We start from the raw sequence: 14,595 nt of genomic DNA on the forward strand, positions 1-14,595 counted from the left end.
CACTAATCAACAAACAGGGACATCAGACTGAACACCCAGCACTGATCACGTCACTGGTCATAAGGAATCTCACGGATTGGTTCCCTGACTGCCTTAAAACCCAGTCAACCTACTTACTTACTCACTTGGCCTGACGAATCTTTTGCGTCAAAAGCGAAACGTTGCCCAGCAATAAATCCACCGATTGTTTACCAAACCCCTCTTAAAAGATGACTTCCCAATCGGTCCCAAACATTTTCCAATTGATTGAAAGCTAAACTAGCCTTTAGAAGTTTTAAAGGTAATGTTTGCGCTGAGAACTGTGTTCGGGCATGTGGGAATTAAAACTAAGATATTTGCACACAACCAGGAACATGTGTACCTTGTGAAATAAACTAAAGAAATACAATGTTGTGGCTGAATTTGTATTCCACAAGCCCGTAAATGGTTTGGTAGACGGAAGTGGATTATGATTGGGGAAAATTGAATCCAAGCCAGATTGAATACTGAAGTGCCATCAATAATTTGGTGAGATAGTTTGAGGGGAGGAACGCCAACGACGCGCTGTAAAAAGTAGACATCTGGAATGTGAGTTTGTCAGGGACTAACACAACTACGGTAGGAAGACGTTCCTCAGCGGGTAACGTTTCTACTTGCGCTAGAATGGTTTTAGCTTGTAACTTTGATGGCTGATATAATAAAGAATGGTAAAGTGCATAATACGCCTTAATTAGAAAGCGTTGCGCATCTGTTTGAGGCGAATTTAGAACACAGTAGTCATCCAATTTATGGGAGTTTTAAGAGGCGGAAATTTTGGTGGGTTGCACTTCTTTCAGCCGGAAGAACCAAATCAGACCACTTGGTCCCATAGGAGCCACAGAAGGCGCTTTGACACTCTACCATTATTATTTGAAGAGGTTGGTGTAAAGCACCGACGGGACGTTTTTGAGACACCGACATTTTACTGCCTCTCAGACATGGCCCAGTTGCGCCCTCAATGGCTCTCATGCATCCAAGCTATTGCCTTTAATGCATAGCCCCCCTCCACTTAACAGTCCACCTACAGTGCTGCATTTGCACACTAATTCATCAGCTCCCGCCTCCAATGCGCATCTACCTACCCTACTTCCCCGTATCATCGGTGAACGAAACTGTAGCAGCTACAACCACTGTACGACAAGTACGCGGTTATTGCAGCTGACAATGATGATGATGATGATGACTATTATTATGTTTCCAACCATGTACTGAGTTGGCTGCTGCACTCGTATTTAGTTGGGAAAGTTGTATACTTGTTTATTCAACATTCGGTTTAAACACTATACTTTCCATCTTCCAAGGGTTATCTCACGCAAATCGGAAAACTACCGGACTGGATTTTTTTGATAAAGTGTATCTGCATGCAACGAGGACAGTAATGGCATTAACTTTTAATCAGAATCACGTTTGGTTGTTGAAAGTGGATAGCTCATGTACGTTCTTACTTCACTTATTAGATGAATGAATGTCAATTATGACACATGGATATTTAACAAGATGGAGTCAAATTAGATCGGAACGCACTGAATGCTAAGAATAACGTTCAAAACATAGCAACTGAGAAGTTGCTGAATTAACTTTGTGTGAATTGCGAAATATAAGTGACACATTTTCGGCAGGGACGAAACTCCTAAGAAGCACGAGTTTGCCTTTATTATTCCACGGAAAACGACGAAATGCTGTTAGGAGGAGTTGCCTGCCGCAGATGTATGTGTAACTTGGGACAGATAATGTTAAAATCGTTTCGCTCCAATGCGTGCATAAAACTGGAGAGAATGCAACAAAAAGTTGAAAAAGAAATTCTCTATCCTTAGCAAAGTGTACCGATTCTGTACCGGTTCTGCCACCTAAATTAGCACAACCCAGTGAGTGACTGGGTCCCCCGTTCGGTTGTTTGTCATTTATTCATTTGTCACCATTATTAATTAGCTATCATTCTTTTTTATACTCCTTTAGATCCGCCTGAGGGTACGAGGTACGGGCTAAGCGACTGTACGCAAAAGCCCTGGAGGCTGTTCCTTCTGTCTCCATTAAAGTGCAAGTTGGACGTAAAGGTGGGTATTCAATGATACACATGCTTGCAACTTATATGAATATGCAGCGCCTTTTTCAGCATCCTCGATGCAAGCAACTTTGTGTCCATTCACGCGGCTACATCAAACGAGGATTGCACAACTGAGCACTTCAATTAGGAAGGCAAATCCGTTTTACTTGAGCTGTGTTCCTACATCTTTCACAAATGGTTCTTGTGTGGTTAGATCCTAGGAGATGCTTTCTCTAGTTGATTTAATCTCTTATATTAGGGTTGTAATTGTCGTTTATAAAAAAACGGTCAGACGTTTTTGAATACACAGGTGAAAACGTCTCATCCTTTTGTTAGGTGCTTTGAGGTTTCAGCAAGCATCGTGAAGAACCGCAGTGGGAAAAACACGTTTGCGTGGTGCTGCAAAGTAAAACGTGCATAAGTTGTTAGCTTTTGAGTATAAGAACGGTACAACCTCTGATTTTCTCTCAATACTATCTGGTTTTTATTGGTTATTTTTTTCCGTTTTTTTGGCTGAAAAGTAGACTTCTATTGAAGCCTATCTAAGGATGTGGACTGTAGACTGAAATCAATATAAAGCTTTGTTTGTCTACGCGAATGCATTTTCGCCCCGACGCACTTTCTAAGCTTAAACCTGTCACTGCATTTTAGGTGCATTTGAAGTTGTTGTGAACGGGATGAAGGTCTTCTCAAAATTAGAAATGGGATACTTTCCGAAAATTGAACGAGTGAGTGTAAAACTACACTAGTCCACATGGTTTTCTATGTGATCTCGGGCCACTTTTTTCATAGCATCACATCACAAAGTCGAAGCTATCAGCCTAGGCTGGCACAATCGCCGAAGTAGTGAAAATGGTAATTTGTTTGAACCAGGGTGTTCTCCGTCGTTTCCTGATGTGAAATCAATTTCGTTATTGCTATTGTTTGTTACTGTTGTTGAGTAATGGCAAACGTGAGACTGTAATGCTGGTCAGCAGTGTGAGGAGGTTAGTTTCCGACCATCATCTGTGAAGCGGATAGTTCATTAAAGATCAAAAGCGGGAGTTCCTCAGAAATACCACTATCTCCTGCTGCTGATTACTAAAAGAACAAGTAATAACATAAGGCGGAATGGAGAGCCGGAAATAAGAAAACTGGGGAATGAAGCCACCTTTATGTACTTAAAGCGGATTTGGTTTCCGTTTGATTACCTGCTTACTTGTTTGAGTCAATTATCTTAATCACCTGTGAGCACACAGTCATACTTAGTAGCCTAATGGTTATTTATTTAAACCCTCGCCAGGTAATCAAAAGAAAAGCACCCAAAAATGCCATGACTGGAAAGGACCCTTCGGAGGGTGTTTTGATAAATTATCGTTTCATTTAAAATGAGTAATTTGCTCAATCCCGAAGTATAGTGGACACTGATTCGTAAAGTTTACAAAGGCCTCCAATGCGTAAGCTACTCTACTACAAAGCTAAAGGGGGCACTTCCGGACCAGTGTCGGGAAGGTGAGTCGAACCGACAACACTCAGACGTTTCGTCGTGTCTTTCATAAAACTCTGCCAGGTCAAGTGTAAGACAACTCTCTGCTTCTGCCACTCCAAATGTGGCACGCAACATAGCACTGTCTTCAGAACGCGATGGTTCTGGGTACACAATACATGTCCTAACCAACGGAGCTCCTGGTGCCGAACACATTCTTTAATGGAAGTACCCGCTGCACAAACAAAAAACTCCTGGAAACAGGATAACGTGAACCTCATATAGGAAGTCGCGAAGGCCCCACAGAACTCAGTTTAGCAGTACTCGCTTTTGTTTCATGTTGCTATGTCATAATCTGCTCCTTCTTTCTAAACAACCGCTTGGTACAGAAACTACCACTTTTCCCCAAAAACCTCAATCTAGTAAGTTCAATCCGCTGCTCTAAGGAATCTGATCGGCTAACAAATACCCACTAACCCACCATTTTGTCGCGGACTCGCGTGAAAACACTAACAGTGACAACGGTGATCATACATGAAAACTCATAAGGTCTGCAGAGCGACAGGTCCGTAGAGTAGCAGCTGTCTTGCGTACCTGGCCCTTTTAATTCAGAGAACTACGGTCATGTCACCATAAATGACGCAAGTTGTTAAGTGATACTCGCCGAGTGGTTTGCCGCGCATTAAATTCGTCTGTTAAAGTATAATATCGACTTTTGAAGCTATCAAGATACGTGAGGAGTTGGGGAACGTTGAAGTTAGTCTTTGCATTTTGAAGGTGCAAAGCCTATGCCGAAATATGGCATCACCTCCGAGATTCTGGTTAGGGTACTTTGTGCGGATAGATAATTTTCAAACAACAGAATGACAGCGTCCGCGCAATCTAAGTCCCTTCATCTCTCTCTGGACGTAGTTCCGATACGTAAACTCATGGTCCCCTATGGTTTGCACTGTATGGTAGCGCCGAACTCCTAGTGTTGATCACACTTTTCCATGGAAGCACCCGTTGTACAATCGAGAACTCGCTTCCAATTGTCTCGTTACGGATTCGCCGACACCAACCCACACGAGCTATGGTTCTGAGACAGTGATTGTTGAACACCTGAAGACGTCATAGTTTTCCTGCTAGAACAGGCCAAGTCTCACAACAAAACAGCTTGTGTGTAGCTTGATACACAAGTCCCTTGAGATTCAGGGATTAACCACTTTGACGCCATAGATGGCTCAATTTCGCAAATGTGAAATTGGAAATTCGTGGATTGACCTAATCAATGACACTACAACTATACAACTTCCAAGATATACAAAACATTTCACGACTTCCAGTGCGTCTCCCTGGATTGTAAATGGCGTGTTCAGTGACCGCATGTTCGGGTGCATGACCGTACACTTTGTGGGTCCAAAGTGCATACCAAAGGACTTTGGTCAGTTCATCCAAAAACACCTGCGCCTTCTGAATATTTCAGATCAACAAGGTTTTGTCACAGGCTATTTAAACATCGGAGTTTCGGAGACCTTCCATCGTCCGTCTCGTGATTTCGTCGATCACGAAGTTAAATAGAGAGAGTGGGCATCTATGACGGACGCCACGTTGTTTACGGAAGATTTTGGAGAGCTCGCCGTATACTCTTACACGTCCGGAAGCCGAAATACAAAGAACTTATTATGTTCACGAATTTCCGGGACATTCCTTGGTTGGCAAGCTTGTCAAGAAGGGACCGGTCAACGGAGTCGAATGCACTTTAGAAATTTAGGAATACTAGGATTTTGGGTAGCTTATACGGATGGCGTTGTTCCACCACCTGACGGAGTGTGATGATTTGACCATCGCAACCTCTACCATACAGGCCTTCCGTTTTCTGCTCTCCAGTCAGTGTTTCACGGGCCACCATAAGGCGACGAGGTGGGAGTGACGCCAACATTCTCGTTAAGGCTGGAGTCAAGCTGCCACCCTCTGTGGTTGTGACACTCATTACTGGCCCCTTTTTTGAAGACGGGCACTATCACCGCCTCTCCCCAATTGTCTGGAACAGATTCCTTTTCCCAAACACAAGCAAACAAACCAGGCAGGTTTTGACTGAGGACTTCACCCCCATCTTTGAACAATGCGGGTTTGAGGTCATTTGAACCAGAGACTCGGTGGCGCTTGAGAGAACATATTCAGTCATAAACCTCTGAGGCCGTAGGCGGTTCCACGTTCACCGTCCAGTGTTCCACGTCACCTGTGGGCTCCAGATGGGTGCCAGCTGGTGTCCATGACAATTGTCGTTCGAAGTATTTGGCATATCAGTCGAGGTTTTCTTCTTTCTTCAGATGATCACTCCCTTCCAATTCTTGATGGTTCCGCTCACAGGTGGTTTCCGAAGCTGGACCGCACGGACCAACTGAAATAATCTCCGGGCATTGCCGGTTTTCTGGACATCTCCCATTTCCTTGGCTTTCTGCGTCCACCATGATTCGCGGTCGGGTCGAACGCGAACTTCCACTGGGTGTCTGATAATTCGTCGAATCAAATAATGTTCGGAGCCGGCTTGGATATTTCCTCAATTTAAGGAGTGCCACCGTTCGGTCTGATATCCAGTGTTTGCGTGCACCCGGTTGGGCCGTGTCACAGACAAAATTCCCAGCACCATGCAAAGAGGTGGTAAGCTGTACCACATCTGATGGTGGGACCTTCGGAAGGGATTCTAGAAGACGTTTAGTTCGTCTAATATCCGGATTTGTGAGTCTTCCTGTTGCCAAGCAGTTTGTTCGCACCTTACGCGGAAAACGTAGGGAAAAGCAACTCTGGACAGGCGCATGATCGAAATCCACAAATGTGCTCCAAAAAGATCGGCAGTCAGTTACGGATCTGCGCCATCGGGAACTGACAATGTGACCGATTAGGGCATGCCATATGGTCAGACGACTTTGGCTATTTCGGAAGTTAGTACTACATGAAAACAGCCTGCAATCAGCACACAGATGAAGCAATCGTTCCTCATTGTCCGTACGTACTGAGTCTAATCCATCTCGACCTCCTAATTGAGTCTCAGATACGCTACGCCTGCCCACCTTTGCACTCAAATCTCCGGCATCCACCACGATGTTTGAGCTTTTAGCTCATCGCAACAGGACATTCAGGGCGTCGTAAAACCTGTCTTTGACGGCATTGGAGCTACGGTCAGCTGGGGCGTAGGTAGACACGATAAACAGGCACCTATCAGTCTCTTTCGTTCCAGAAGTTGCCAGAGGAACCACACAGAGGCGCCTATCAACAGGTATCTATTCAAGCAATAATACTGTCGCCCCGTGACTCAGGACGATATCAATGTCCGCACATCCTGCCGCATCAGCCTCTGGATCATCGGAGGTGCGCAGACGTAAGCGAGGGGAGACTGATCGGGCGGTAAGCTTAGTCACTGTGCTCGCCTCTTGAATTCTTGTTCTGAGACAGCACAAGCAAGAGCACGATCAAGAGCAGCTTATCCTGCTTGCTTCAGAGTGCGGACGTTGGAGGCGGCCAGATAGACTGGCGTCGAGGCTTGAAGATTGATTTCGAGATACCTGAGAGTGTCGGCGCCATGTGACGAGCAGATGTTGCATGCAAAACCGATAGAGGACGAACAGTGGCGTCAATCCTTATTTTTGGGCCTACAAGAAGAGATTTCTTGAATATTCCCATGGTTTGAAAAATAACACAGTGACGAACATTAATGTTTTCGGGATCGCGTCATCAGGTCAGTACATATCTAATGGTTAAAATAAGAGCGAAAAATGAAATACGCTACGAACATTGGTTAGTGAGATGCAAAAACGTGGAGACACGAACGATTGGTTGTCTGCGCCTCCCCCATTTAGCATCTAGTTGGATGCTGTGATGGGATGGGGATAGGAGGAAGAAAGAGAGCGTCAGCAATAACCTGTTTTCGCTTACCCGCTCTTCTGTGTGCAGCAGTTAGGGCGAGGCGGCTGACTCTACTCTGCAACTGAAATCTAACGTTTTCCTTTATGTTTCAAATTTGTATCACGTTAATTTGTCAGCCCTCCGAATGCATTACTGTCAGCAAAGACTAGGACATTCTACTCAAAGTTTCAGGCGTCGCAATCCACGAAGTGTTTGCTCCTCCATTCAGCATACCAGGAAGTCACTCAGGTGCTGTACAAATCCTTGTGCAGTTTGAATGTGGGATGGGGTTCATTGGATGTCGTGTGCTGCGTGTATAAACTGAACCAAGTGTACAAATGTAGCTCCAAATCTCCGTTCGATAAAATTGGAGTAACAATATAATTCAAATAATCCTTTTCGTTACAAGTATTTTCCAAAACCAGCGCCTCTCCTGGTCGAATTAGTGAATATTATTTAATCCTATTGTCTGCAGGCCACTCTTCTGATTTATTTTATGTTGACATGTCGTTTTACTCATGCAGCAGAAGTGAAAATCCGTGAACACCTCCTTGCCTCATAGTAATAACGGCCAAAAATTATGCTTGTAGTGCAGGCGACGCCTGCTCACTGCTCAGAAATCTCACTTAACCTTTAGAACGACCGAAAGATTTCAAGTGAAATGTATATCAGAAAGGCGTTTTTTGGCCTAATACCTACTTCGATTAACTGCATTTTGAAACTGCTCAAGGACTTGATTCAGATGAAATCAAATACAAAATTAAAGGTGTTTTCATAACGTAGTAAGGTCCACATTAGCATAAGCGTAGAATGTTTTGCGACATTTATGAGAAAGTAAGCATTCCAGTCAACAGTTTGTTAATTAATGTGGGAGTGATTTGCTGCCTCTCGGAGCTTTCTGGTTAGTGCTCACTGAGCGTCCGTGACGAGCGACAGGTTGCATGATAGATGTCGTTTCTGAATTAAATGTAATCTATCGATCAAGAGTCTAGGATGCATCGCCTTCGCGATTCGCATTCAGCCTCAGCTTATTGCGGTATTCCTTTAGTATTTTTCAAGGATATCTAGTCAAGTTGCACATTGTTGGTACGCAATCTAAGTTGGACGTATATACAACATAGTATACAACACAACGGACCTGTTTAAGTCGACATCTTCAGGAGTAAATCAAACAGAACACGGATCAATAAGAAAACCAAGACGAAGCACCTGTAAATTGCACACGAGCTGGTACACAGACGCATTTCGCCCATATCGTTGGCAATTCATTTTAACTAAGCATGGTTTGCCATACCAGAGTGACTTTCCAACCCGACGTTCTAAACAAAAATCCAGAATAATTGTTGCACCTTCAGATTGAACTAGTACTCCTTGAACATTATCAGATAATATAGACAACAAAAACGAGAAGCAGCCAAAAACATCATCTACAAGAAGCCACTATACTTCGGAAGTGATAGCGCCTCACACTGTGTTGCTAACTGGATAAAAGGGCTATTCCGAAGAACATGTACACATGCTAAACTAAAGCATTACTTTTACAGTTCGCCAACATTTCACGCAATTCTGTCGGTAAATTTTGCGTCCTAGACTCAGCATTGGTGGTCTGCCCTCATGTACCGCAAACTTTAGGTCAATTAACCAAGTGATTGTAGCAGGGCATTAACATGATGATGGTACGCCCCTAAACCATTCGTGGGATACAGGCTGCCAGATAGGCCGGACTTCATCATTTAGCCTCAAGTACCGGATTCTATTTGATCACGCTGGTTGATCACTGGTTGGTACCGCGCATGAACAGAATTGTAACCTTAACAAACTAGCAACTGTTAAGTCAAGAAAGGAAAAACGCCAACTGTTCATACGGACGGCCGCCCGCTGTGTCTGTAGTTCGATTTACTTCTTCGGACTTCCGAATTCTACTTTTGTTCAATAATACGAAGCTCTAAAACTCACTTGAGATTTGGAAGACGGATATTCGTTGCATCCTAGATTTTTAAGTGATGCATATCAAGATTTAGTTGAGAACGGTTAAAACAATTTGACAAATGGAAGTTTGATTGAACTGGGAAGCCTGTCTACCATCTGAAGTGCCAGCCTCCACTGGAATACTACGTGAGCTGTCTGCGAACGACGGACTCAAGCCACTCAAACCACATGAAGTCAGCATGATTTTTCGTAGTTTGTGTTCATACTGTGATTTCTAGTAAAGAATGCTCGGTTTGCTTTCTAATTTCCTTGAACGCCATAGTGAGAAGTTAATTTTTAACTTCTGCTACAGGTATGTTTGAATTCCAGTCTGCTTTTAGAGTGTGATTTGATTTTTCCCTTCATCAAGGCTAATAACATGCATCCCCAACGTGTAGGAACGGCATCTATGGTTATAAATTCTAGCACAACGGCGTTCTCAGTAGGATGTGTGTGAGGAAGAAGTTGGACATTCCTACGGATACTTCATTCATTGAGTAGAACTATTTCACATCGAAAAGCCATAAAGCACTGCGCAGATGTTTCATTCTCACCATCCGCGGTGCGCATCTTGATAAAGTCAGGACGGTTTCGAACCAGCAACCTCCCTGCTAGAATTTGTACACTTAACCGTTCGGCTAAGGGTGGCTGATTAGCTCGCAAATGGACAATATAGCGCCACAGAACGCATTAATATGCTCAAACTACCAATAAAACATAGGTAACAAGTGGAAGCATGAATTCACTTGATGGGTTAAACTGCAATCTGGGAAATTGTCGCTTTAGGAACCAGTCAACACGTGACCACGTGATATGTTTTCCGCGACTTAGGGATGAGTGGCGCTGTGATCACACTGCCAATTAGCCGCTCGTGTTCGGGCATCTAAGTGTTCACCTACTTACTAGAATGGAGGTTATGGATTCGTGAGATAAGCACTGCTGATGAAGAAATAAATAGTTATGCAGTACTTAGTGGTGTTTCACCATAGATCAGCCTCACTTATGGGACGAACTATCATGTAAGTTACGAAATCTCCTCACACTATCGGAATAATAGGGGTGGTTGCTCAATCGACCTGTATGCTTCAGAGAGCTTTTTCAACCTTGTTTGGTTGGGAAGTGTATACTATTAAATTACAGGCTCTGAAGCACGTCACAACACAAGTTTATGATCCAAAACTCCACAAGTTTTTTATTGTTGTTTTCATTCCCCCTGGTTTTTCTTCTTCATTCAGGTTGTTGAAGAAATCAAGGCAGTCGCAAACGGTATAAGACCAAAGAAGCTGACAGAAAAGGAGGATAATAACAACTGTCCAGTCAGCTAGTCCACAGCGTTTTACGCAGCCGACTCAACCATGATGTCGTTTGAGGAAAATTCCTAGAATCTCAAGCGTCGGATGCTCAGGTGTCGGCTAACAACAACATGAACTACACTGGCAGACCACTAATGCATTTATTTTTAATGCCGCCGTTTTCCGGTGGTGCATTTTTCTTTCTTTCTTTATTCACTTTAAAATGCTATCGAAGGTGTATTTTACGCACATGTGCATTAGGGAATTCATGAAACTTATGTTCGAAATATTTTTGTAAACCGTCTCGTCATTCTGCATTCGTGGAACTTGCTGCAAACATACTGAAAGCCTGATATAGACCTTCTTGGGTTTGGATTCGAAAAAGAAGTTCATCCACACACAACTCAAAATTCAAAGGCGGTTGCACTATTCAACTTACTTGGTTTCAGCGGTTGCCGAACTTGGCACCTTAAGCCTATTGGTCCGTTGTTATCAACTTGCAGTAAAACATCAGTATTTAATTTCAACTTTCCATTATTGCAAATCATGCGTCTTTCAGAAAAATCGTATAGTAGCGTCAAAATGTGGTTACGTGATGGAAGCAGTCCACTGAAATTTCACGCTTCAGTATGTAACTTGATTAGAAGTCAATCTAAGGTTTCATGATGTAAAATGAAGGACCCGGAAGAGCGAGAGAGAGAGTGATTCCCTTCGAGCCTGTCATCAGGATTTGGAGGTGCTTACGTTTCAACTATGCGTCCAACCTTTCTGGGTGAAGAACAACAGTGTATGTCTCGTTAACAATAATTGCTAGCTGTAAGTTCAGCTCATCCGACCCGGTACATGGATGTGCACCCGAATCCGATTTTCGCGACATGTTCGCGACATGGTAGGGTATGAACAGCCTTTTTCAAAATTTCTTTTAATCTGTTTTTCCAAGGCACAGACAAACCACCTCGTGTGCGTCACCCTGAATTAATTACGGCAAGTATCAGCACGGCCTCCTTGGTGAAGTACCGCAGTTAATGAAGCCTGTTTGGTTGCATCTTCGCAACTCAACTTTCGTTTGATAAAATTACCGTTTGCACTACAATACACAAGCGGTTGGTACTGAGGCTCCAGTTTTCAATTAACTAAGGGTGCCTCAGCGGTGATGCTTGAAGTGCCAAGGGCTCAATCATCATCACTCATCATCAGCCAATAACGTGGCCTGAAATATAATATCCGAAACACAGTTAATTTCACCTGTTCTTATATAGGTATCTTATATAGGTTTATTTGTAGTCATTCTGTGGATCGGGTATTGGAGAATTTGTCAGTTAAAAAGATCTGGAATGAAAAAAAGGTGTGTGACTTTCTGTGCTAATGAGCCACTTCCCGATGTCAATAGTCTGATGCTAGGCTTGTCGATAAAACCAACTAGAGGAGACAGTCCTGTGGCTCTTATTAGTTTACTTAGGCCGGCTAAATTGTACATGGATTGGCTTTCGAAAACGTGATCCATATGAGTTTTGCCATGAGCCAACCAACACATAATATGCTTGCTGCGAGTCTGAATGCCTCTAGATTATGTTGGCTTGTGGACATCTAAATATGGCCTTAGTAAGCGTTATAATGTCGATGTCACGTCCAAAATATTTATTCAGAGTGGCACATTGTTGCTAAACCTAGTTAGCTCGTAAAAAAGAGACCCCATCAAAGTTTCTGCCATAAAAGTTCTAAACAACATTTTCGGTACTACTGTGTTTAGTATACGTCTGTTTTCCTTCCACATGACTATCTGTTGGAGTTCCCTGTCCAAATCGTTAAACGAAACGAATAGGTTGACTGAATCAACAATGGTCGCCGCTGACTACTCTACCAGTCTCATCCAAGATTAATAGTGGTGGAATGATGAACAGGGTAGGCTCCCAGAAAATTTGGTCGGCTTCCCTACCAAAACTGCAGGTGAAGGGTTACGTGATATGTAGGGCATATGAACGCCTTAAGTGTTCATTTCTCTTGTTGGCTGCGAAAATAGGCAGCTGCGGGGCTGGAAAAGTATTAATAACTGCAGCCCGTAGTTTGTGCCTTACAGCCGCGGCTAAGTGGTAGTCACAAATGAACATCCCTCACTCGATTTCAGTGAATTGAGTACCGATACGAGTTCCTTCTTTTGCGGACAGCAATAAATCTTTCCGGGTAACCTTGGGGCAGCAGTATATTGGTTGAAAGTTCTTCCGTCTGAAACAAATCGGGCATTAAAACAAATCTGGACGGTTTTTGTAACTTTTTGGGATAAAAACCGAAAATCGGAGGTACTTTTCAATCCAGGTTGACTTTTGGTAAACTGGACGTTTGAGAGGGCCGTATCTGGCTGGACGGTTTTTGTAACTTTTTGGGATAAAAACTGAAAATCGGAGGTACTTTTCAATCCAGGTTGACTTTTGGTAAACTGGACGTTTGAGAGGGCCGTCCAAGCACTTGATGGTAAAATCACCTAGTAATGAGAGGCTGTCGCTGATCGCAAACTTAAAACGCACCAACGATTAGGAATGCAAATAATTTACAAGGTTATAGAGTTTTGATAGAAATGTCGTCAAGTAACTAACGCTCAGCCACGTCTATAATGGGATCAAATTGGCTATTTAACGCCTCGCCGTCAATTTGTCCCTTTCAAAATCTGTATGAATGTTTTCCGTATATAAAACGAATAGAGGAGTTATATATGAGATGATGTAAAATATAAACATTAGACCATCACCCATCACAGAATCATCAAGTAATCTCCTATTCCGTGAGCTTCGAAGCTGGTGAAAAGGAATTATACATCAACAGAGTCTGAACAATCATTGAGGTATAGTCCAGATGTTGCTATTTTAGGCTACTGAGAAGTCTACTAATAACCTCACTGGTTTGCCGTAGCATACTTTTGCGTGTACATAAGGCGTCTTCATAGAGCCATGTTTGATGCGTTTGTNCCATGCAAGTAAAGCGGTTCAGTTCTAGCGGGTCAAAGTTGGTTACACAGGGCATAAGTGGGCTGAATTTCTTCCTGGTTAGAAGCTGTATTAGTTTGTTGATGCATGGATCGCCATCTTTTTAACGTTGGGCTTATCTAAAAAAACTGGTCCCCTTTGTGTCTACATAATCCCCATTTTTAAGAGAATTTGTGACGTAAGAAATTCCAAGTGATGGAATAAATTGCAGGAGCAAGTGAGCCAAGAAGACAAATGACCTTATGACAGATAGTCTGAGTATGTACCCTTTACTGAATTCACCGGAATCTTTGGGGCGGCATATAATGGATTATCTGGAGGACAGTTCGCAGAAATAGCGAAAAAGTCACTAGAACCGTCATCAATCTAAATGATTAAGAAAACTGTTATTTTCCTATTTAGACTAAGCGCTAGATTTACTTTCCTCTTCTCTAACGAGTGTCTCAAATTGTCGGATTTATAACATTCATTATTTGAAAGATTTACTTACTGCACTCGCAGCGTTTGAAGTTACGTTGCAAATTAAAGGAGTGTCAAGAGCTACGAAGGCCTCTTCCCTTATTGACTCAATAACTGGACAATGCAATAGCTCATTATCAGGTATTTAAACAATAACCCACCAGGTACGGGCCACATATGCCTACATAGGGGCCAAGGTTAAAGACGAATGCAGTTCAAGGAAAACGTTTCAATCCAACGTTCCGCGGGACTTTGTCAAACCAACATTTCCAGTTAGACTTTAATTAAGAATTAAACTCTACCGCAATCTCTTCACAGAGGTATGAAGTTGAGCGAATTTTTGAGCCATAAATAACAACTAGGTTTTGTCAATAACTTGTATTCTGGAGCAAAACGAGCTTAGCGAGTGCTCAGAGTCCTTCCACATCTGAAAAACCTATTAGGTGGACTAAAACGTACACGGAAGGCAGAATGATTTAAGTGTAA

At 43.0% G+C, this 14,595-nt stretch overlaps 1 protein-coding gene across 1 annotated transcript in view; it reads left to right on the plus strand.

The window, feature by feature from the left end:
- T265_07065 (hypothetical protein) overlaps nt 1-11,168 on the plus strand; it is a gene marked incomplete at both ends in the record, with an annotated part of 18,492 nt that extends 7,324 nt beyond the window's left edge. Inside the window, 2 exons of the mRNA XM_009172494.1 lie at nt 1,975-2,072; nt 10,616-11,168. Coding sequence (XP_009170758.1) covers nt 1,975-2,072; nt 10,616-10,705 — 188 coding nt within the window. The remainder of the gene's footprint in view (nt 1-1,974; nt 2,073-10,615) is intronic.
- Between the last annotated feature and the right edge of the window lie 3,427 nt (nt 11,169-14,595).

The sequence above is a fragment of the Opisthorchis viverrini genome, assembly GCF_000715545.1.
Source record: "Opisthorchis viverrini unplaced genomic scaffold opera_v5_157, whole genome shotgun sequence".
Taxonomy (NCBI): domain Eukaryota; kingdom Metazoa; phylum Platyhelminthes; class Trematoda; order Opisthorchiida; family Opisthorchiidae; genus Opisthorchis; species Opisthorchis viverrini.